The sequence below is a fragment of the Armigeres subalbatus genome, chromosome 3 (genome assembly GCF_024139115.2).
Source record: "Armigeres subalbatus isolate Guangzhou_Male chromosome 3, GZ_Asu_2, whole genome shotgun sequence".
Taxonomy (NCBI): domain Eukaryota; kingdom Metazoa; phylum Arthropoda; class Insecta; order Diptera; family Culicidae; genus Armigeres; species Armigeres subalbatus.
In genome coordinates this window covers 428,638,089-428,664,067 of record NC_085141.1, presented here as the reverse complement: position 1 = coordinate 428,664,067, position 25,979 = coordinate 428,638,089, and the positions used below count along the sequence as shown (strand labels likewise).

The 25,979-nt window shown below is 38.1% G+C and overlaps 1 protein-coding gene across 1 annotated transcript; it reads right to left on the bottom strand.

Moving 5' to 3' along the window:
* Positions 1 to 12,819: 12,819 nt before the first annotated feature.
* LOC134224470 (mitochondrial import receptor subunit TOM20 homolog) lies at positions 12,820 to 25,684 on the bottom strand. The gene is made up of 3 exons (XM_062703828.1): positions 25,392 to 25,684; positions 25,221 to 25,305; positions 12,820 to 13,693 (listed from the first exon to the last, which is right to left on the bottom strand). The coding sequence occupies exons 1-3, from the start codon at positions 25,516 to 25,518 to the stop codon at positions 13,441 to 13,443; spliced, it is 465 nt and encodes a 154-aa protein (XP_062559812.1). The 5' UTR covers positions 25,519 to 25,684; the 3' UTR covers positions 12,820 to 13,440.
* Positions 25,685 to 25,979: the final 295 nt, after the last annotated feature.

Below are 25,979 nucleotides of genomic sequence, written 5' to 3'. Positions count from 1 at the left end.
ATTAAACAAGAGTAACGAAGGAACGATAAGAAAAGCACCTTGTGTGCTGATACCACAGTTGATACGGCAACCTGCCAAAGGAGAACGTCAACGACCAGTATCCCAAGGGATGAAAGGAGACTCTGAAGCTGACCTAATTAGTTCCTGTTCCATCGAATGATTTAAGTTGTCCAAATATTATTATTTGTTTTTCAATTATTATATATTACATTAGTTAGCGCTAGGATATTCAAATTATTTGTTGAAATTGTGATTATTTCAAGGCGGCCGGTAATGTATAATCTAGTATAACACTTTGCAATTAATCAAAACATTACGCTTGTTGGCCCACCCTGCAACAGTCATCTGCTCTACAGATAATCGCGAGAGAAGAGATTTACGATCTCACAGCATCTCAGGTATCGGCAATGTTAACCACATATAGGAATTCCATCCAAGTACTAATTAGTAAGAAATAAATCGTTGCCGGGAATAGGTATCTTTTCAAAGTACCAGTGCACGTATTCTCCATTCTGTGAAAGAATAGTGACTCGTTTAACCCGCGATCCGTGGACAGAAAGTGACTATCTAGACAATAGTAACCGCTGTGACTCTATCACCCAAACGGAACGAACCAGTGCTATATCGAAGAGGATTTTACACCACCTATGGTGGGGTGCAGATGGCGGACGGTACGTGGAGGAGGCGAATGAACCACGAGTTGCATCAGCTGCTGGGAGAACCATCCGTCGTTCACACCGCGAAAATCGGAAGACTGCGGTGGGCCGGGCACGTAACCAGAATGTCGGACAGTAATCCGGTGAAAATGGTTCTCGACAACGATCCGACGGGAACAAGAAGGCGAGGTGCACAGCGGGCAAGATGGATCGATCAGGTGGAGGACGATTTGCGGACCCTCCGCAGACTGCGTGGTTGGCGAAGTGCAGCCATGGACCGAGCTGGACGGAGAAGTCTTTTATGTGCAGCACAGGTAACTTCGGCCTTAGTCTGATAATAAAATAAATAAAAAATACTTCTTCTACTATTCAACATTTCTACTTTAACCTTCGTTGACCCCAATTAAGACTTGAGTTGGTCGCTTCTACTGGATAAAACTAGATCGATGCCGAATTGTCTTAGTCGAGGGCGTTCCTGGCTAGTTCCTGGTTGGTGATGTGTTTCAGTGGCTCATCGATCGGTGTCCTTTCCATCTTGTTGATGATCGCTCGTATAGTCTTCTCCTGGTATCCGTTAATCTTCGCTGTTTCACTACTGAAGTATGAAAAAAACATATGTAGTGGTACTCATCTTTCTTTTGAAATCCTTATCCAGGTCGCTATCAAAAAACATGGTGGGTGGTAATCATTGATCTTAATCTAAGATTAAAAAAATTACAAAATCATGAGGATTACTACTCCCGGCTGCGACCATTTTACCGTAAGCATGGAAATGTTGATGAAGTAAAATATTCAGCATCATCAATGGAAAGGATCTACCCAGGATTTTGGAAGCGATAAACAACGTGCATAAGGATATCAAATTTACCTTCGAAGAGGAAAAGATGGTACCGTCAAACGGGGTGACTTGCAACACTTTTCAAGTTTCTCTCTCAATTATTAATAATTCTAAATTTAAAGGATTTATTCATTGTACTAGATCATGATACTTTGAATGTGTCCTAATATATGTGATTAGACATATAATCAGATGTATAGCAATAATAAAAATATGAAAATAATATCAAAATGATGGATGTTGCAAGCCACCCCTACTGCGGGGTGACTTGCAACACTTAATTAAATTAAATCATAACATATTTTAGAACAACTTAATCATAGTGATTTTTCATCCTGGGTCATTCTTCACCACTGTCAATGCAGGGTCCTTACTTGAGAGACCCCCCCTCCCCTCATTCCGTTTTTTTTTAAATATTTCAACAGATCGATTGGTATTTTTAAGTCATCGGTTTGAACAGAGGCGACTCGTCCATACGTTCTACCTGTTCATGGAACAGGTAATCATTGTTAGGTCAGAAGAAGGAAATTAATGTCTTGACTCTTGGTAATTAATTATTAGGGCAAATAATTTACTCAGTAAATTTTTAAACAAAGTTTCACGTAATATTTCCAATGATTTTAACATCTAAACATCTAAAGAAACAAAAATATTTCGTAGGCAGATCAAGTTAACGCCACATGCTTGGCGTACAGTCAATTTGCAGCTAAATGTGTGTTTCCCGACACACCACACCCCATCACAAAGAAAGCTTTTGCCAGTCGTGCGATCCATAATGAAGAACCAACAGCAGCGCTGCCAAAAGACAAATTTTATGTTTTGCGCCATGACAAAAGATTTCAAATAATTTCCTCCTTGGTATGCTTACTCGTTCTCCGCGCGCGGAGAACTAGCGTGACACATCATACTCTTTCGCATGCGAAGCAAGCACGTTTAGATGCAAGTTCTGCTATGCGCGCAGCAGGAGTCGAACCCGTTCGACGCGCTGCGAGAACAATCAACGACGCGACGCACCTTCGGTTACACGCTAAAATGAACTACTCAAAATTGAGTCGAATCCGACTCATTTTCATTAAAATCATAAGGGTTGTGTACAAGACACGACCGCCCGACGGAAACTACGTATAACAGTTTGGTGAAATGAAGAATCTAGTGCCAGTGCAAGATTACATATTTGCAGCAGCTCTCTACAATACGCGCTCGTTATTCTGCTATGAACGGCAACGTAATTCTGCTACGACGTCGTACTTTGAACAAATTCGTCTCGCCTCAATCTTCCTATGTTTAAAATGGTGTCCATGAGAAGAATCGATTAATTCCCAATAATGCATATTTCGAATCACTAACGACCACACGACCCACGCCATAGGCTGGAATAACAAAACCAAATAAGAATCTTGAAAGAATTAAACTTGACTGCCACTGAAGCCATCCATGCGAATACATATTTGTAGCATCTCCTCCGACGCGCGCTCGTGATTCTGCTACGGACGCCAGGCAACTTTATGGCGTCTCCAAGCGGTTAATTTGCACTTTGAACAAATTCGACTCGCCTCAATCTTCCTTTGTATAGAATGGAAGCCCTGAGAAGAACCGAATTTTCCAATATCCCATATGTATTTGGAATAAAATTTGCTCAGCAACTCCGCCGATGCTTAGAGATGTCGTAAACTCTCGATTAATCGATTAGTAACTAATCGATTACTCTCGATTCTTGACGATTATTGAATCGATTCATCGTTGAGTAGTAATCGAATCAAAATTAATCGATTATCATAACGATGAATCGATTAATTGAAGTAATCGAAATCTAATAATTGTCGTATAATCCCGATTAATCGATTACTCTCGATTTTTGTCGATTGTTGAATCGATTAATCGTTGGGAAGTAATCGATTTAAAAATTAATCGATTATCACAACAAATAATCGATTAATCGAAGTAATCGATTAATTTGCGACATCTCTACCGATGCTGGACCGCTCTCCACGATATTTCAAATGAAATTCAACGCGCGCGCGGGAGAGCAGTTTTCTTATAATCAATAAAGATGGCCCATTAGTCCCGCCTCTTTGTTGTCCGGTATGACTGCAAATATTGTATACCCGTCACACACTTACTAAAGGGGCGTGACTACAGGTTTAACTTTATTGATTACAAGAAAGCAGCTCTTCCGCGCGCGCGAGCCGTTTCGTTCGAGATGTCGCGAAAAGCAGATCGTAGTCCCACCATCGGCATCGGCGGAGCTCCTACCGGAAATCTTATTCTCACTGATGGTGTGGGTCGTGCGGTCGTTCGCGCTCAGATTAAATTTTCTTATCTGAAGTACTAATGATTGGCTACCATCAAAGAAAGTAGCTCTTAATTCACAACTTGAGGCGAGATGAATTTTGTTCAAAGTAAAACTTAATTGCTTGGTGATGGCAGATTGTTTTCCATCGGTAGCAGAATCACAAGCGCGCGTTATACAAAGACGCTGCCGATAATTATTCGCGTGGATAGCAGTAACAGTCAAGTGAAATTTCCCATCAAGATTATAATTCTAGTAGGTAGCCTGCTACTTATTTAAGGTTTTATTTCCATCCATGCGAATACATATTTGCAGCTTCTCCTTCTGACGCGCGCTCGGACCGGCAGTAATGCTATGATTCCGCTACCGATACCAAACAATTATGCTTTGTTCTATGAAAAAAGTTTGTCTTATATCAACTTTCTCAATCACTTATCAATCACTGAATCATTGTTCAAAATTAAATCCACAGCAAGAAGAGTAGTCAAGTGCTAGACAAACATCATATAATTGAGCTCAGATTCACGCTAGAATATTTCACTGAAAAATTGTCTAGTTCCTAGCGGTTGCACTATAGACAAATTATTTCAACTTCACCTTCCTCCCAAACATAATGGTGGTTCTGAAAAGATCCGATTCATTCCCAATTATGTGCCTCACCAACAACAACTACTGGACTGCGCGACAGCCATCTGATGATTCGGCTCTACGCACGCCGTTAATTTCCAGATCCAAAAATGCTGCTTGTAACACGGATGTAAAGATGTACTGCTGTTGCCACGACCGCCACCACTATCGAATGAAAAAAATTCATCAGCACCACCACAGCCGTTGTCGCTAGGACCGCTTCTGGACGCCTTGGTCCGCTTTCCATAAAATCGAGAATGAAAATGACGCGCGCACGCGAAACACGGGGCTTTTTATACACAGGAAAAACGAAGCAGTGGATCACCGTGGACCCGTACCTTACTGCAATCTGATGTCCGTGTTGGGGATTTATGAACTGGATTGATTATTTTTGAATTTTTCACCCGGTTTGGAAAGAAATCACATTTTCAATAGTTTGCCGTTGATAATGAATAGTTTTAATACAATAAGCAAATTGGTGCAAAGTTTCCGAATCTATTAATAACAAAATCTCGAAAATCCGTCGAAAGATAAAGTCGCCGTTTGAAATCTTACATGATTTCGTGACGGTCCCCAATTTGGAAATTTTCATTTTGCACCCTGTATCCGAGGTTAACGTCAAAATGCGCGAACAAAAAACACGTCCGTACGTGCTGCTGTCTCGAACTGGAATGGGCCACGCGCGCGCGGGAGAGCAGTTTTCTTATAATCAATAAAGATGGCTCATTAGTCCCGCCTCTTTGTTGTCCGGTATAACTGCAAATATTGTGTAACCGTCACACACTCACCTAAGGGGCGTGGCTACAGGTTCAACTTTATTGATTACAAGAAAGCAGCTCTTCCGCGCGCGCGAGCCATTTTGTTCGAGATGTCGCGGAGAGCAGACCGTGGTACACCCTTCGGCATCGGCGGAGCTCCTACCGGAATTTTTATTCCCGGCGATGGTGTGGGTCGCGCGGTCGTCGTCATTAACATTAGCAGCGCTCAGTTTAAATTTTCTTGTATGATGTAGGAGGAATGACGGTTTTGGCACGTTTTGTTGTATTATTTTGGGGGGGTGGTGGATTTGTTGACCAAATTTTATGAAATTTAGCCACAATATTCTTTGATATGCTATGATATGATATTTGATATGAAGTACTAACGATCGGCTACCATCAATGAAAGTGGCTCTGGGAGCGTCCACAAATTACGTAACGCTTAGAAGGGGGAGGGGGGTTGGGCGAAGTGTGACGACCCATACATAATTTTTAGATGCTCCAATACAAAAAGTGTGACACAGGGGGGGGAGAGGGGGTAGAAAATGCCCTATTTTTGCGTTACGTAATTAAAGGATCTTCCCTTAAGGTGACTCGGGGAGGCACTACACACCGTGTTATTTTTTCTATCTTTTGTCTCTTTCTAACATTGTCACCTCGTAATTTTGGAGTGGCGTATTTCGGTTTTCAGTTGTTTGATGTAACTGTAAATGTATCAGCATGTAGATTGCGAGTAAGCACGCGCCGGTGATACTTTTTCAAAATCATATTTGTGTTGGAAAAAAAATTAAGCATTAATGATAATCAATAGTATCAATAGAATTGGCAAATGGCTGAAGGGTTTCCGAATCGATTGATAAGCAAATGTCGAAAATAAGATAAAGACGCTATCAGCGATTGAATTAATCTATCCTAATTTTTGTGACAGTCTCGAATTTGGAAATTTCCATTTTAAACCCTGTATCTGAGTCTTCCCCTTAGACGAAGTTTACGTCAAAAAATCTGTAGCAAACATCAATACTGACGCCATACAATTTTTTTCAGTCATAATGCGAATCAATTGTTTGCATGGTCTCCTTCAGATACTTGCTTGGGATTCAACTACCGACGTTAGCGTTGCGCTTTGAATAAAGTTCATCTCGGAACCGATTTCTTTTTCAATCAACAGGAAAAATACAAAATTAGTCTCGCGGGAAAATTTCATGTTGTGCCGACAACATCCAAATCGTTGCAAACGCCACATTAGTGAATAAATTGCTGTAGCAATCTTCTGATGACAGCCTATGCTCGGACCGGCACTAATGATTTGATTCCGCTACCGATGCCAAACAATTATGCTTTGTTCTATGAAGAAAGTTCGTCTAATATCAACATTGTCAATCACTAAAATCATACTACTCCGAATTACGCTAGAAAATTTCACCAGAGAATTTTCCAGTTCCTAACGGTTGCACTTTAGGAAAATTATTTCAACTTAACCTTCCTCCCAAATATAATGATGGTCTTGAAAAGAACCGATTAATTGCCACTTATGTGCCTTATCAGCAGCCAATGGGCTACGCGACCGCCATCCGATGATTCGGCTCAACGAACGCCGTCGATTGCCAGATCTGCCGAAGATAGGACACGGATGAAAATGATGTGCTGCTGCTTCCACGACCGCCACCACCACCGACCGAAAAAATTTCATCCACACCACCACACCGCTGAGACAGCCGTTGTCACTGGGACCGCTTCTGGACGCCCTGGTCCGCTCGCCGTGACATCCAGAATGAAAATGACGCGCGCACGCGAAACAAGAGGCTTTTTATACACAGGGAAAACGAAGCAGTGGATCAAAAGGCGCGTACCTTACTGCAATCTGATGTCCGTGTTGGGGATTTATGAACGGAATTGAATTTTTCACCCGGTTTGGAAAGAAACAACATTTTCAATAGTTTAACGTTGATAATCAATAGTATCAATAAAATTGGCAAATTGCTGGAGAGTGTCTGAATCGATTGATAAGCAAATGTCGAAAATCCATCGAAAGATAAAGACGCTATTAGCGTTTGAAATCTATCCTAATTTCGTGACGGTCTCGAATTTGGAAATTTCGGTTTTACACCCTGTATCTGAGTCTTCCCCTTAGACGTAGTTTACGTCAAAACAGGACAACTCAAAATTTGAGTAAAAGATACTACTTCAATAAAATGATGATTGCACTTAAACTAGGAGTCTGTTTGTCGTAAAATGCACTTAGATAGATAGATAAACTTGATTCGCATCTGTCGTATTAAAAATTGATGGAAGGCCAAGCTTAACTTTCGCGAAATCATCATTTTATTGAAGTAGTATCTTTACTCAAATTTTGAGTTGTCCTGTTTTAATGAAAATGAGTCGGATTCGACTCAATTTTGAGTAGTTCATTTTTAGCGTGTGTGCTTTGCCGTCTTTCGTTCATACACGGAGATTTGAGATTACACATTCTATGTTTCAAAATCACCCACTTTCAACAGATGTATGGAGCTGTCAAAGGTGCACGGAGAAAAAGGAAAACTCAGAAATGGGTGATTTTTCACCCACCTTCGAGAAAAGTGGACTAACCCATAAGGTGGGTAAAACGTCTTTACCCATAAGTGAGTACAGATCTTGTACGTCAAAACGGATGTGCATTTTTCACCCATCTTTTAAAAGAAGGATATTCGCTGGATGGGTGAAAAGTACTCATCTACATGAAAAACAATATTGTTGAAATTGGAGCTAGTTCAATACAAGATGTTAAATTAAAGATCATACGATATGCTAATTAATTAATTATTTATTATATTCCAAAACATAACATTGAAAGTGACACTCTTGAACTACATAATGAATTATATATAATACATAATATTATGATGTCGATGACCGAAGTTTCTGGATCATCAAACCGCACTGGTTTCTGGAAGGCAAAAGATTTTTGAATCCTCTCCACGGTGGAACACACAAACTCGTTTGTTTTCGGAAGGAATCACATGCCATTCGCACGGGAGCTGGAACAGGGCATAATTCCAAGGAATGAAACATATATTTTTTCCTCTATGATGATAGTCCATTCACAAATCTTTAAAATGAACAAAGTCTCATTAGAAATAGGACAATTTATGTTTAGAAAAATGCTTACCTGTTAGTTTTTGGAAGTTTCTGAGTATTTTTAGAAATAATGTTCTGCCAGATTATTAATGCGAGCATTTTTACGAAATAATTGAAAAAATCTACTAACTAAACCGCGACCTCGGCCGCTTGCGATGTCTTAACTCAAATCAAAATTGGTAAGTTAATTTTCAGCCATACTAGAGTGAAAAATACTCACATTCGAGATTGCATAACACACTTTCAAGGTGGGTGCTTTTAACACATTTTCGTAAAATTGAGATCACCCACCTTTTTGACAGCTCCATACATCTGTTGAAAGTGGGTGATTTTGAAACATAGAATGTGTAATCTCAAATCTCCGTGTGGGTGATCTCAATTTTACGAAAATGTGTTAAAAGCATCCACCTTGAAGGTGTGTTATGCAGTCTCGAATGTGGGTATTTTTCACTCTATTATGGCTGAAAATTAACTTAACAATTTTGATTAGAGTTAATACATCGCAAGCAGCCGAGGTCGCGGTTTAGTTAGTAGATTTTTTTCAATTATTTCGTAAAAATGTGCTCGCATTAATAATCTGGTAGAAAAAAAACTTCCAAAAACTAACAGCTAAGCATTTTTTTTAAACATAAATTGTTCTATATCTAATGAGATTTTGTTCATTTTAAAGATTTGTGAATGGACTATCATCATAGAGGAAAAAAGAAGTTTTTCATTCCTTGGAATTATGCCCTGTTCCAGCTACCCTGCGAATGGCATGTGATTCTTTCCGAAAACAAACGAGTTTGTGTGTTCCACCGCGGAGAGGATTCAAAGGTTTTTTGTCTTCCAGAATCCAGAAACCAGTGCGGTTTGATGATCCAGAAACTATTTCGGTCATCGACATCATATTATATATTATATATATAATTCATTATGTTGTTCAAGAGTGTCACTTTCAATGTTATGTTTTGGAATATAATAAATAATCGATTAATTAGCATATCGTATGATCTTTAATTTAACATCTTGAATTGAACTAGCTCCAATTTCAACAATATTGTTTTTCATGTAGATGAGTACTTTTCACCCATCCAGCGAATATCCTTCTTTTAAAAGATGGGTGAAAAATGCACATCCGTTTTGACGTACAAGATCTGTACTCACTTATGGGTAAAGACGTTTTACCCACCTTATGGGTTAGTCCACTTTTCTCGAAGGTGGGTGAAAAATCACCCATTTCTGAGTTTTCCTTTTTCTCCGTGTACTTCGATGATTAGAAAAAGTTTGTTTTTCTTTTTTTCTCCTGATGAATATGCAATGCATCAAGAACAATATTAAATTAATGTTTGCGTTTTCAAACGAGACATTAAATAATGGTTTTTTAAGAATACTTAAAATCAATCAACATAGAGAAAAAGGTATAGTTTCACTAAATTTGAAGAATTAAATAACTGGAACACATTTCAGCTTCTAAATGTGACTAATTGGTCGTCACAATCTGGGGTCGCATCAAACAATAATTGTATACTAATTATATACTATAATTATTATACTAATAATGGTTAATAACATTTCTTTTATAGCAACAAAATATGTAAGAGTTTAAATATTAGCGGCGATGGGACCCGTGTACCCCGAATTGTGGAATGAGCCGATTTGATAGATCTCTATTCTGAGCAATATCCAGTTATTGCCAACTGTTACCAAGTTAGATTTAAGTTTAATTTAAAACATTTTGTAACAAAAGAGATAAATAAGCTATTTATTGTTTTGTAAATCCTTCCTATATTATTTTTTCTAAATTGGGTTAAGTTGTACAAGAAAGGGTTGTACTATTAGATTACATTCAAAACTTTCATTCGAAACCATTAACCTTGAAGAATATTTTTTTAGCAGGATGGTAGAACAGGTGTACCAAAAGTCCACGAGATGCCCCTGGGTTTGAAAGTGCTTTATGTCGGTTTAAGTATGGTGTGTAACATCAGTCATTCCCTGGATATTTGTTATAAAAACAGTTTTCCTTATTTTCCCCGCCGTCTAAATTACCACGATTATTTTAAGATCATTATTTTGAAAAGGCATTTCCGCAGCAAGCAGCAAACCATCCACAAGTGTTGGATCTTCTTGGAGATTCCACACCATTTGACCACCGTAGTCTTAATTTTACTGTTTTCTGTATTAAGATAATGTGAAATTGTTGTTGGGGACAAATCGTGATTGTACGACATTTCGCGGTAAAACATTCCGCGGTTAACCATTTCGCGGTGTACCAGTTCGCGGTCTACCATTTCGCGTTCAGTATCATATCGCGGTATAACATTTCGCGGTTTATATTATTTGGCGGTATACCATTCCGCGGTTAGTACTATTCCGCGGTGAAACTTTTCGCGGTCAATACCAATTTGCAGGTTTAATTTTACTAATGTTACAAGTAGTTCAATAATGTGTTCTTTAGCTTTGTGAAGCCTCAAAATTCACCTAATTATTATGTTGAATCATTGAGTTTACACCAGACTCATATAAATTCAAATCCCAACAAAAAATATGTTTTTAAGCAAAACATATTTGCAAATAAGACTACCGCCACCGCACCGGGGGTGAGAATGGGTCATCGCTTTCACCGGCAGTCAGGAGGTCGAAGAGCAAAATCGTTTGAAAAGGTCTCTTATATTTTAATCTTCTTGCCCTCAGATGCATTCAATCCAATCTACAGGCATTCTAAGAGGTTGAAACAGTGACCCATTCTCACCCCCATTTGACCCATTGTCACCCCCGATGACGGTATGTAAAGAATGCGAAACAACACACTTTGCCTTATACCGGGCAAATGCAAACATTTAAAGAAAGCAAAACATAACATTTTTGCTTTATACCGGGCAAATGCAAACATTTAAAGAAAACGAAACAACAGATTTTTCGTTATACCGGGCAAATGCAAACATTCGAAGAAAGCAAAACAACACACTTTGCCTTATACCGGGCAAATGCAAATATTTAAAGAAGGCAAAACATCACAATTTGCCTTATACCGGGCAAATGCGAACATTTAAAGAAGACGAAACAACACATATTGTCTTATACCGGGCAAATGCGAACATTTGAAGAAGACAGCACATGATATTTAGCCTAATACCGGCTAACATTTAAGGAAGATACATTTTGCCTCATGAATAATTTTCAGTCATTCCATCTTCTGAGTTCTACCAGAATACCATAGCCTTTTAAGGTATTAAGACAGCGACCTTTACCATATGATATAGTGTATCTTGATGACAAAGTTCATACATCTAATATTGACAATAATGTATATAAACCGTCTAAGACGAATTAAGTACTGTCCATTTAATTCCACTAGTTAATTTTCGTTATCTTTGCAGATACGTATTTCGACCACAACTGTGTGGTCGTCTTCAGTGTCTTGTACTCGACTCGACTTAAAGTCGAGTCGAGTACAAGACACTGAAGACGACCACTCAGTTGTGGTCGAAATACGTATCTGCAAAGATAACGAAAATTATCTAGTGGAATTAAATGGACAGTACTTAATTCGTCTTAGACGGTTTAATACATTCCACTAAAAGAGCTTAATATATTTTTCTGAATAATGTATATGTATTTGGAGATAACATAAAATAATGCGTAAAAGAAAAGAAAAAATACTTGAAAAGGAAACGCAATGAAAGAAACGGTCATATAAAGAAGAAAATTAATAGTTGGTAGAAAAGATTGGCAAACTCTTAAAAATACAAAAATGTTAAAAAGATAAGCTAAGCTTGAATACCGCGAAACGGAGCACCGCGAAATTGTAAACCGCGAAATAATATATACCGCGAAACGGAATACCGCCAAATTGTATAAACCGCGAAACAGATTACCGCCAAATGATACAGACCGCGAAATGGTACACCGCGAAATGGTTTACCGCGGAATGTTTTACCGCGAAATGTCGGACAACCAGAAATCGTACCGCCAAGCGGCTTCCCGGATAAACAATTTGTTTTTAAGAAAAATATATATAGCTCTTTTAGTGGAATGTATTCAACCGTCTAAGACGAATTAAGTACTGTCCATTTAATTCCACCAGTTAATTTTCGTTATCTTCGCAGATACGTATTTCGACCACAACTGTGTGGTCGTCTTCAGTGTCTTGTACTTGACTCGACTTCGAATGCGTGATGACCAAGATCGATGTTTGGGTATATTTTTATTGTAAAAAACAAAAACTTGTGGAAAACCCAAGTGTTGCAAGTCACCCCGTTTGACGGTAAATTTTGCCTTTCTTGGATGCACTGGTCATCATGGAAGCAAAGACAACATTAAGTCTTGAAATCTACAGGAAGCCCACGAACACCATGAGAATCGTTCCATATGCATCGAGCCATTCGTATCAACATAAAATGGCAGTTTCATCACATGATCCAAAGGATAGTTTTTTACGGGAAATTCTGATTAAAGGCAAAAAGGTTGATGACAAGAGGATGTCAAACAAGATATCGAAGCAGGTTGAAAACGGCAAATAATGAAATTCTCACATTCAGATGTAAACTAAGTGCCTAATTTATTTAAAAGCTTTTTATTCACCAATCCAAGTTTTCTTTAACATAATTCAACAATTGGCTTTTCCGGTTTTTTTCTCAACGCCGTGCAATATAATCTACTTTCTATTTTTTACAGAACTTCAGTACCGAACCACTAAAAAAGCAGTTCGACAGAGCATATTCGAATTAACAGTATACTCCGTTTTTATATTAGTAGATTGATAAGGTTTCACGTTTAACTAGCTATCAATTTTGCGGTATTTGCCGTCGCAAACCCGAAATCAACACAGAAGGACAATTGAACGCATAGAGAATCAGCGATCACGACAATCGTGTGTGGGTTAACATTCGAACAATGTGGATTACGGAATAGTGATTCCGCTTGTCATGCCAGAAAACTTGAACGCGGTTCAGAAAATAAATCACGGACAGCTGAACAGTGTCTTTCTTTCGAGAAGCTTCTTGTAACATATGTAGGATTTAGTTTACTTCTTTCTATAATTATTGTGTGATTCGATACATCAAACTGCGTGGGCGATAACCGCAGACGAAGCTGCACTCTAGGATTTCTCTGTTTGTATTTGGTATCTCCAGTCTCCGTCTGTTGCTACTATTATGAATTCTCTAACATTCCAAGCTATTCCAGATCGTCGTTCATTTCTTGCAATCTGGCCCTCTCGCTGTCGCCTCCGCCCTGTCCGCCGCCGTACTGCCGCATACGATTGATCAGTAGTGTGAACACTTGGGCTGGCAAGGTCTGTTGGAGGACTTGGAGAAGCTGTGCCGGTTGGCCGCAGACGATCACTGCGTTGGCCAGATGCTCGACACCGTTCTCGATGTCACCGGAAGAGATGAGGGCCTCGCCCATCTGAATTTCCTGGAGGAAAAATCTGAAATAACAGAGAAAGATATTGGGAGGCAATTAAACTTTATTTGAAAGTTCAAGTGAATTTCCCATATTGATCAGCGTTTTCGGAAATATTTAATAGATGTTATGGAAAACAAATTTACTTTCAGATAGTGGAACCGATTTGTTCTTGTGACAAGATACGCCGCCTTAAAGAAGCAGAAGGTTGGAAAAACTTTTGTAACATTTTCTGTAGGAATAACCGGAAGAATTTCTGAAGCAATTTGCAGAATAAATCCTGAAATTTCTGGAGGAAATCCTGGAATAAATTCCAGAGGAATTCCTTAAGAAACTTTCGTGGAGAAATTTTTAGATAAATTTTTGGATGAACTTTCGGAAGAATTCCTGAAGGAACATCCTGAGAAATTGCTGGAGGAACTTCCGGAGGAATTCTCGGAGGAACTACCGGAGAATTTTTTGGAGGAAATTCCGAATGAATTCCTGGAGGAACATCCGAAGGAACTACCGGAAGAATTCTTGGAGGAACTACCGGAGGAAAATCTGGGGGATGAACTCTCGGAAGAATTGTTGGAAGAGCTTCCGGATGAATTCCATACACAGTTTTGTTGAAAACGTGTGTAATGTTCCTCAGCGCTGCCAACGCAGACTGCCCGACATATAAACTCAATTTCACCAAGCGATGGCGTTGGCTAACACTACTTGAACAAGGTGATACTGTCACCTAGTGACAATTCGGAATGAACTAGCGCTAAAAAGTAAAATAGGGCAAAATTTGATAGCCATAGCTTTGTGTTACACGAAACAATAAGACAAAGACAAAAAAAAACTGAGAAGGACGAGCAGAGAAAGGCATTAGATGGCCTGCATATAAATCACATCGCGATTACCCTGATCCCCTGAAATTACGCAATCTAACCTTGAGTCGCCACGAGTATCTTGGTCTATGCCCTTTTCCCTTTACTAACTGTTAATAATAAGATGATATCGATTGTAAATATCATAAAGAGTCTCGGCGCCGTTAAGTGTTATACACGCATGAGCCTGTTAAATAGACGCAATATATAAAAAGATGAACACAGTAACCCAAAGGCCAAAATTGTTGTTTCCGATCAAAATAATAATTTTGTTTTTTTAAATAGATTTAAGCACATTTTGGCATTTGATTCGTAATTTAATCAATTTTACATTTTTTTGTTAAATATCTTGGCTGTGCATATGCACAGCACATGTTTCGAAATGGACAAATTGAAAAGAATCCACGTGTCTTAGAGGGACTCGAACCCTCAACCTCCTACTCTCTAGATAGACGTGATAACCCCTACACAACAAGACCACTTAAAGGAATAGAGGTAATAAACTATAGAGGAAGATTGGCGCTGTCGTCACTGGCGAAACATCATTTGCTGGCGAGGATAGGGCACTAAATGTCAACGAAGGAAAAATCAGTACGTTTTGACAGATAGATACCCAACATGTTTGGGGACGATAACAAAGGGAACCGCAGCGACAATAGTCCTCTATAGATAATTACCTCTATTCTCAAAGGTCACGTTTGCGGAAAAGCCATCAGAATCCGAGTACCAACCTCCTCCATTTCGAAACATGTGCTGTGAATATGCACAGCCGAATATGTGTCAAAAGGTCGAAAGGACAAAAGGTAAAAGGTCAAAAGGTCGAAGGGACAAATGGTCGGAAGGACAAAAGGTCAAAATGACAAAAGGTCGAAAGGACACAATGTCGAAAGAATAAAAGGTTGAAAGGATAAAAAGATTGAAAGGACAAAAATGTCGAAAGGAAAAAAGGTCGAAAGGACAAAAAGTCGAAATGATGAAAGGTCGAAGGACAAAAAGTCGAAAAGACTAAAACCGACAGGACAAAAGGTTGAAAGGATAAAATGTCGAAAAGTCGAAAGTCAAAAAATTGAAAGTACAAAAGGTCAAAGGAAAAGAGGGTCGAAAAAATAACAGAAGGTTGAATGAAAAACAGGTAAAACAAAATTAAAGTTTCCCGTCTGAAGGCGGTCTTGGGCGTTAGAGGGTTACTAGTTGACTTCAAAATGAAACACAAACATTCACAAATCACGTAAAGGAGGGGGTTGAGCGAAGTGTGATGATCTATATAAAGGGAGGGAGGGTTGAAAATTCGCTATTTTTGCGTTACGTAATTAATGGATCTTCCCTAATGCAAGTTTTGACAATGCCATATCCCTCCCAACTTCACAGCGTAACGTAATGGTTTCTAATAATAAAAATAAACGTATTTTGTATATACGTATATTAATTAACTTTTTGTCCTACTGGTCCTCGAAAGATCAAGGGGGGGGGGATAATAAAAAATAAAAATTAAAATGAAAAAATCAAAAAACCAAAAATTATCCGAATTTTATTTTGTTGCAACCTCAAAATATTAATGATATGGAAATGCTAATATCATCTTCCAAACTTGGACGTACATGTTCATGATAGCATTAGAGGCGAAAGTATAGAATTGATAGTTCCGTTAGGATACGGCAGGCATGAAGAATGTTTTTATAGAAGTCGATTTGAAAGCGAGCGGAGGGCAATATTTGTGATGGCACATATCGCACGACCTTCCTTCTGCCAAGCTCCCGTATGAAGACCCTCCCCCTTCATACGGGAGCTTGGCAGAAGGAAGGTCGTGCGATATGTGCCATCACAAATATTGCCCTCCGCTCGCTTTCAAATCGACTTCTATAAAAAACATTCTTCATGCCTGCCGTATCCTAACGGAACTATCAATTCTATACTTTCGCCTCTAATGCTATCATGAATATGTACGTCCAAGTTTGGAAGATGATATTAGCATTTCCATATCATTGTAAATCGTTTAACTTCACGTAGAAGTAACACACACGAAATCATTAATTTAGTGTACTCAAAATATTATTTCTTGGCAAAAAATCTGAGGGGTGGACAGTGTTGGTATTTCATATGCGGTAGAAAAATGCGAAACTCGAAAGAAAAGGTTAAGAATAAAAGAATGAAAAGACTCAACAATAAAAATACTTGAAAGACAAGCCTTTGTTTAATAGAAGGAAAAATTAAACAATAAAATATAATCAGGCGAAACACAAATAAATATAATCAGGGTGTCTACTCATCTGTTAAAACAAAATTCCCTGATTTTTCCAGGTTTTTTCCAGGTGTTTTACATTAATTTCCAGGTAAAAACAAACATGCCATATATAGATTTTAGCAGCAAAATAATCAATTCAAAAAAGTAAATATTGCGAAAAATACTTTTTTTTAAGTATTTTTTGGTTGCCTCACATAAACAATGTTGTAAATTACTTTAAAAATTCCTCCAAGAATTCCTTTGCATGCTCACCCAGAAATTGCTTCAGCCATTCAATCAAAATTCCTTCAAGAATCACATAAGAAATTCCTCCAGGCATTCCTTAAAAAAAATTTCCGTTAATTTCATCGGAAAATCCTCCGGATTTTAAGAATTGCTTCAAAACTTCCTCCAGGATTTAATTTGAAAATTTCGTTGCTAAAACTTTAAACAACATCTCTCGAACAACCTGTGAAAATCCCTCGGAAATACCTTTATAAAATACTTTGCCGATTTCTTCAGACATTCTTCTAATTTGTTTTTAGGCTTTTCTTTGGAAATTTGATTAAGATTTTTTTCGGAAATTTCTTTGAATTTTATTTCAGCTGTTTTTTTTTTAAAGAAACTTTTAAAGAAAACTTCTTAAGGAAATGTTCCGGAAATATGTTTGGGAATTTCTTCAGGAAATCCTTCAGAACTTCTTACGATGAAGGCGATGAAGTAAAATTGTCAACGCTATTACCCGTGACTGAAAGCCAATCCGAAAATTAAGTTACTTCTTACTAAAACTTCTTAAGGAAATGTGTTGATGCACAAATATAAGATTGTTAGGTCCATGACGTTAGGCTAGGGTGGTCTAACCGGTAGTACCGAAACCGGTAATACCGGTATTACCGGCCAATTTTGGATACCGAAAATACCGGTTTTAGAGACGGAAAATACCGGTATTTTCGGTATTTCAAATTTTGCTGTCAGAATCAAAAATCTCAATCAATATATCAGCTAAAGTGCATGTAATCGCATATCTGTCCCATATAAATAGGAAATCCAGCATAGATGGGAGAGATATTAGGTTACAAGCAGTAAAAACTCATCGTGCAAAAAATACAACAATTGAATGTGCGCATGGATGAACCTTTCCTAAGTAAGCATCATCGACGAAATTCACCAAATTCATCATCGACATTAATCATACATGTTGTTTCATTCTCTTAGCCATCTGTCAAACTGCCAATGACTTTTTTCTTCAAAGAACATTGTTGACATCGTCAAGAATTTTTTCACAATAAATGAAATTGTGAAAAAGGTCCGTGCCATAGCAGTTTTTTTTTATAATCCTATTACAAGAGTTCATCACTAAGCCATAGTAGTGTTTCTCAGAAAAACGTAAAACACGATTTGCTGCAAAAATATGTCCGTTCTGAATTCGGAAAAGAATTTGAATAAGTGGCTGACCCCAAAGCACGCTGAAATAGTATGTTATCTATGCTCAAACGGATCTATGAGTTGAAGCTTTAACCCGAATTAAACTTCGGTGATAATTTTTTGGCGGTTGGGGAAATAATTTAAGCCCTCGAACCTGTTCAAGCTGCTGTGGAACTACTCTGCCGTGAGTTCTGCACGATCTTTTTTGAATAATTCTGCCGTAAAGCAATTGATCACAAACATTTTCTTCAAGGCATCTAAAGCTATTTTGATTAAGAAAGTGGACAATATATTGAAGCGTCTAATCATTCCTGATGCGATCGTTGAAACTGAGACAATGACCATTTCTGAGGATCGGTACGAAGAAAATGCCTTTGAAAGGATTTAGGAAAGTACTTCACACTGATTTTTGACGAAGTCGTCCAACTTCGGTTGAACCAAAAAAAGGATTCTCAGTAGTTGGCAACAATTAAAGACAAGGACACCGTCTTCGACCAGAGGTCGTACAGACTGAACACTTAACACCTAGCATGAGACAACAGACAGAACACATAACACCCAGTGGACCAGTGGAGAATTTTTCGATCTCGAAAAGTTTTCTCTTTACCGGGCGGGAATCGAACCCACACTCCAAAGCACATGCGTCAAGACGATTAACGTCGCTATCCGTACGGCCACGAAACCCACATTGCCAACAAAATGAAATGCGGATTGGGAGATGAGTCACTCAGTATGTTAGTTACTAAACCAATTAATTACTTAAGTTTCGCTTTTCTCAGCTCAACAAACAATGATTTTAACATTCGAAGTTTTTCAACAAATATTGTTTTTCATCCAAAAGTCCAAATAAAAAGTTTACAATTTAATACCTGAAATTTTCACAAAAACCGGTATTTTACCGGTATTACCGGTATTGACTCCACCAAATACCGAATACCGGTATTTGTCAAAAATGACCAATACCGACCACCCTACGTTAGGCATAATACCTTTTCTATGTTGTGGACTGTTTTTGGGGCATTTGATGCTTAACATCCTTTATGCCTAACGTACTCATGCCTAACGTCCTTATACTTGTTCGCTTGACCAACATCTAGTTTGTTCTAGTTTGTGACCAACATGTAGTTTGCTTGCGGAGCTAGCAAGGTACTGGTCAAGGTACCGGTACTATATGCACCTATATGTGTCAAATGGCCAAGTTATGGTCTATTCAGATTACGCCATTTATGATCATAAATATCATGATAAACAACAACCTGGTGCCATCTCCATACATTCAATTTTCTTTCTCAGCTTTAACACGATATTTATTATGATAAATAATCTAATCGTAATCTGAATAGGCTTATTGAAACATATTTTGGCAGAATAATTTCAATTCTATTACTGCTTTACTGCAAAAACCTTCGTAAAATATTTCGGATATTCTTTTGAAATTCCTTGGAATTTTTTAGGAACTCATTTATAAGAATCTTGAGGAAAACTATAGAAAACACCTGAAGGAGTTTTTCCGGATATTTTGCTTTAAGGAAATCTTAGGAAATTCTTCGAGAATACCTTTAGAAACTCCTTTGAAAGATCCATTCGGGATTCCTTCGGCTATTCTTTCAAGAATTCCTTTACTCTTCCTAACTCTTCACAAATCACTTAGCACTTATTTTTTTAAATCCTCCAAGTTCCCTCTCCGGGAATCTCTTAAAGAAACCATACGAAAAATCGTCCGGGAATTCGTTTTGAAATTACTCCTGGAATTCTTTTCGGTATTTATCTTGGAAATTCCTCCAGAAATAATTTAGAAAATTACTAATCATTCTTATAGACACTCTTTTAGTGATTTCTTTAAAACAATCCTTGGAAAAAAGATCCCGAAATTCTTTCGGAAGTTCCTCCAGGAATTGCTTTGAAAAATCCTAACTAATTTAATATTTTCAAATATATTCATGAAGAATTTCCGAGGGAATACTCAAAAGAATTTACAAAGTAATCCCTAATTGATTTCCCGAATAAATTCCTAGATTTCACCAAGAATAGCCTAGGAAATTCTCCAGGAATTCTTTTGAAGATGGCAAAACGTTTTTTTCGGAACAACGATCCATTAACGTTCACTACAATTTCAATAGATTTGATAGGTATATTTATTCAAACATTTTTAATGATTTTTTCATCTTTTGAAAGAATTTCACTCATGATCACCGAGTATTGAAATTTCCCTGATCATGTCAGGAATTCCAGGTATTTTCCAGGTAGAAAGAAATTCCCTGATAATTCCAGGTTTTCCAGGTTTTTCCAGGTAGTAGACACCCTGATAAATATGTGAATCTCGAAAGAACGGCCTATGACTAAAAGAAGGAAAAATTCAACAATAAAATATCAGGTAAAACATAAATGTGCAAAGGAATGGTTGATCAACACTCGACGTTTTGCCCAATTTTTTCGACCTTCGACCTTTTGTCCAACAACCGCAATTTCTATATTTTGTTATTTCAACTTTTTTTCTTTCGACTTTTTCATTTTCGACCCTTTGTCTTTCGACCTTTTTTCTTCCAGGGCTGGTAGCAATGAATGCCGTTCAAAATAGTGACTTTAGTGACCAACGATGACAAAAAAGTGACCAAATAGTGACTTTTGTATGTTGCTTTGAACCGGGTATAGAACTACAAGTTGGTATAATTCGTAGATTGCAAACTAGTGCGTTATTTTTGAAATCCTTATGTATAATGCTATCAGAAATCAAGAAAAGGTAAAAACAACAAAAGCATAATGATTACTGCTACTGGTCACGATCATCTTCATCGTAAGAAGGGAGAGGATGGAAGCCAGAGGCCAGCGTCTGCGACACTCTCAAGAGTACCACGGAGTTGGATATTGAGGATGATATTCGTTGGATCAGCCAGAAGCTAGCAATGTGACCATGGTACCTCATATTAAGTAACACACCACGAGAAGGTATCTACCCGACGTCACGGGAACGGGTAGAAAGTTACAATTTGTATCACAAAATTATGTGGATGATTACAACAACATTTCTTGTTTAATATGAGCTCAAAGTTACAGCTAAAGAATTATATAAATTTATCTAATTGATTCCTAGACTATTTGGACTCACAAAGCTTATAAATAATTGGTATGACCATTTGTTTGGAAAAATACAAAGTAATTGAAATAATGAATTTTGAAAATACGATTTTACCTGTTATTGAACTATGGTTTAATAACAAATTTAAAAATTAAAGTTTTTGACGTGGCATTCTGAGGAAATTTTGAAAATCCAATAAAACCATGGTATCTTATTAGAAATCCAGAAATTCTAATAAACTTTAATTTCTAAATGGCTTTGGCAGACTTGAAGACTAAATGGCAGACTTTTACTTAGTATTAAAGTTAATTAAAAATGGTTGGCCAAATAATCTCGAGTTAAAAAATTATTTGAATCTAATTAATTTTTTATTTTGTTTTAGATTTTAAAAATCCGACTAATTCATTCACCTCTACACTAGTTTTTTGGGTATCATTTATTGATTGTTAATAAATAGAATCACTTCCACAATTTTTTTTTCGAGACTTATCTAGAAAGGTCGCAAGGCGAATTTAACAATCGTAAACGGATTTAACAACCATTTAACATCGACGCCCTTAGTGCCCATTATTCTCCCTGACGTTGAGAAACATCAAACATCATTGTCATGTGATGAAACTGAAGTCATCGGAGGGTTTCAACGCTCACCAGCAGACTACGTTGTTCTGGTACCAAAACTCCTAAATTCTGTACTCTTTACTTGAGGTTCGCCTTTCGCATTTTGACAAAATTCGTGAAGAAAAAGATCATAGTTGACATGAATCGGAAAGAACCTCTCGATTTCCACAACACACTTGGAACTTTTTGGGTGCATATTTCCCTAACCATTTTGCTACCAGTTCCACATTTGATTTGATTGATCATGGGTATGATGACCGTGCATTTAGTAGTTCCTACTCCGCGATTGACCAGAACAATCGTCATTGCACAAGGAACCAATGGATGGAAGCATAGGATTTGCTCTCTAACCTCAATGTAAGCAGTCCGAGAGCTCTTGTATTTTAAATGGTCGATAACGGCACTACCCGAGCAGGAGAAATTGGCTAAATAATACCTAATTCTGTTATTGATACCCTACTCTGTTATGAACTTGCCCTGCATAAGAGGTAAAATACCAAAGGAATAATACCATAACATATTCATATATATATAACATACATATATATATATATTGAGCCATAACATATTCAGTTATTAAATTGAATTTCAATACCAAATGCATAACCAATTATTATTCGTTTGGTATTGTACTACCTAAGCATGTTATGCCTCAAGTATTCTGCATATAAGTTTTTGGTATTATTTTTTGGTATTTTAACTCTTATGCAAGGCTACTTTATACCAATTTCTGTTATCGAGGTCGTCGCTCCTGCTCGGGTAGTCACGTCCTCACGGTCTATCGAGGATGGGAAGGAATTGATGATGGGTCACTCGCCCGCTGTAAGCCGAAAACGCCTCTGGACTCGTCACGAGTTCATGCGGAATTTTATTGAAATCTAGGGGTTTTCATGGCATAGGTTCGTCTTGGTTAACGGGTTGTTGCTAATGTAGTAGTAATGAAAAGGTGGTATATGTAAATTGGACGCCAGAAACGAGCTTTGTCGCTCAGATATCGAACCGCCAGAACTAGTCAAGATGTAAGGTAGAAGATAGAAATAGAACGGGCCTGGGATTGAACCCGCGTAAGAGGCAGAAGTGGTAGCCATATGACCTCCAAGCCCGTTAACACATTTGATTTGGTTGATCATAATGGGTACAAATAATTTTTATTTTGAACTTTTTTACAACAGGCAATGCAAAAATAGTGACTTTAGTGACCATTTTCCGAAAAATAGTGACTTTAGTGACTTTTGGATGCAAATAGTGACTTTTTAGTGACTAGACTCAAAATAGTGACCAAGTCATTAAAAAGTGACTCGCTACCAGGCCTGTTCTGACCTTTTGTCCTTCGACCTTTTGGCTCAGATTTTTTTGTTTCGACCTTTTGACCTTTTGTCCTTTCAACCTTTTGTTCTTTCGACCTTTTGTCCTTTCGACCTTTCGACCTTTTGACCCTTCGATTTTTTGGCTCAGATTTTTTGTTTCGACCTTTTGTCCCTTCGACCTTTTGTCCTTTCGACCTTTTGATCTTCGACCTTTTGTCCTTCGACCTTTTGTCCTACAACCGCACAGCCAAGATATTTAACAAAAAAATGGTTTTCGTACGGCCGAGTTGCCGAATAATATGCAATTAATTGTAATCAAGTGTCGGTCTTTCACCGTCATTAGTCGTCTGAGTACACGCGACCGCTTTTGTAAGGCAATCAAACTCATCAAATGCTTTAGCCAAGCAAGCCTTTGGCACAGCAGAGTGCGATTGATTCGCATTCTATACCAGCCCGTCCAGCCCGTTGCTGGGAGGCATGGAGTGCGATCCTCTCGTTTAATAAACAATGTGCACTCGCTTGTCTGTGGATATACAACAGTAAAGCACATCTGAGATTGGACAAATCAAGCATCCGAAAGATATTCAATTTGCAAAAAAGAGAGCTAACCGCGGTGGAGGTTGGTACTCGGATTCTGATGACTTTTCGGCAAACGTGACCTTTAAGTGGCCTTGTTGTGTAGGGGTTATCACGCCTATCTAGAGAGCAGGAGGTTGAGGGTTCGAGTCCCTCCAAGACACGTGGATTCTTTTTCGCAAATTTCATATCAATTTGTCCATTTCGAAACATGTGCTGTGCATATGCACAGCCAAGATATTTAACAAAAAATGGTTTTCGTACGGCCGAGTTGCCGAATAATATGCAATTAATTGCAGTTTTACATTTTAAATTTCTAGATTTTTTTCCCTTTTTTTCAGTTTTATATCCATTAAAATAAAATCTTAATTTTTTTTAAAAATTTCGAACGTTTCCTTTCAATATTAGAATATTGACGATACAGGCAGATTTGGACATCAGACGAATATTTCGACACACAACACAAACCTGGACTTTATTAAAAACTTTGGAAGAATTTTGAATTTAACTTGACGAAAATTTGTTTTTTCCTGGTACATGTTCTGAAATTCCTTTTTTTCGCGGTGGGTTCAATTACCCATTTTTTCCGTTTTTCCCGGTTCGGCGGCCACCCTGTTATTGGTCGTGGATCCAGAAATGTAAGAGGGGACCATTCACACAATAACAAAACAAGTCCATTGTGCGAGATATGGATGACACCTAATACAAAATCCGTGTTGAGAGATGTTCACAAATTACGTAACGTAAAATTGAACAATTTTAGATCCCTCCCTCCCCCTCGTAACATTTTTTGTAGGATGGATTTTATTTATTTGTATAAGCCGTAACACTGACCCCCTCCATACCCCAATAGCGTTACGTGATTTTAGAACGGTCTATTGCCCTTGTGGATTACAAATGCTGTATGGGATCTAGCGTTCTAATACTACTTATGCTTTTACTACGTTACGTCTGTTATTGTGCTACGCAATCTGATAACCAGCAGTTTGTTGGCTTGAATATTAACATATGTGCTGAGCCTTTCTTGTTTTTTTATTACAGTTAAAACTTCATTTTAATCCTCTGCTTAAATTTTAGAAAAAAGATAAAAATATTATTTTTCACGTTTTTTGTGCATACATCTAGCATAAATTGATAATACTCTAATTTCATTAGAAACATCCAGCAAATTTTCTTCAACGATGAAAAAAACGTCAAAAACAAGGTCCGAAAGAATTCTGACTGATTTTTTTTCCAAATCTGACCTTGAATTTGAATGGAAATAAAAGCCCCCTACCAGCCCTGAAAGCGCAATCAATCTACTGTGGAGTAGCTGTTTTGCAGTTTTTCCAGCGAATGTTATTCTCTTCAGAACTTGATTACATAAACATTCAAATTTGAACCCAATATTGATTGCGGACCAGTGTGGCAAATGGAAAATCGATGGAAAACTCGCCCCCTCTGAACTTGAAGAAACTATTCCCCCCTCTCACCTTTGCACTTCTTCATGGTCTGCCATGTTGGGCATCGTCGTCCGTGGCCCTCCAGCAGCCGAGGCAGCCTTCTTCGCTTTCCTCCCTATCGATGCCGAACCGGAAACATGAAAAACATAAAGTTTCACATTAGAAAGCGCTAAATGGTCCCTCCTACTGCCCTCGACTCACTCTCTCGCAGCTTCTTTTTGAAGTCCGGATCTTTGCGGCGCTTGTGATCGAAGTAGATGCAGTACCCCAGGAACAGCGTTCCGGCAACGCCGGCTGCAATCCCGATGGTAGTTTTACTGATCTCCATCTCAACGATTCCGGACCCGGGCTTCACGGTGGCACTAGCACGTTACTTCCGAACGAGAGAGAGGTCGAAAAGCGAAGAAATTTTCCTGCTTTTCTCCACGAAATGGACTTCTAACCAACACGAATCACACCCGCGTTCGCGTAACACACGGGGTTTTCTTCTTTTCGCGAGATTCTTGATTTTATTTTTCCATGAACTGTCAAAATACAAAACATGACTTTGACAGTTTTTGCAGCAGGGCTGAGTTGAGGGATTATTCCTATTATTTTCAACTAATCTTGGGATTTGAATGCCATGACGAAAAGGAAAACTCGCCGAAAATAAAAATATTGTTATTGCTTAGGGATCGTTCAAAAATTACGTCCATCGTTTTTCGGAATTTTCAACCCGCCTCCCCCCCTCCTGTCACAAATCACTGCGCCCCCCTCCCCCCCTGTACGTACAACTGTAAAATATATAAT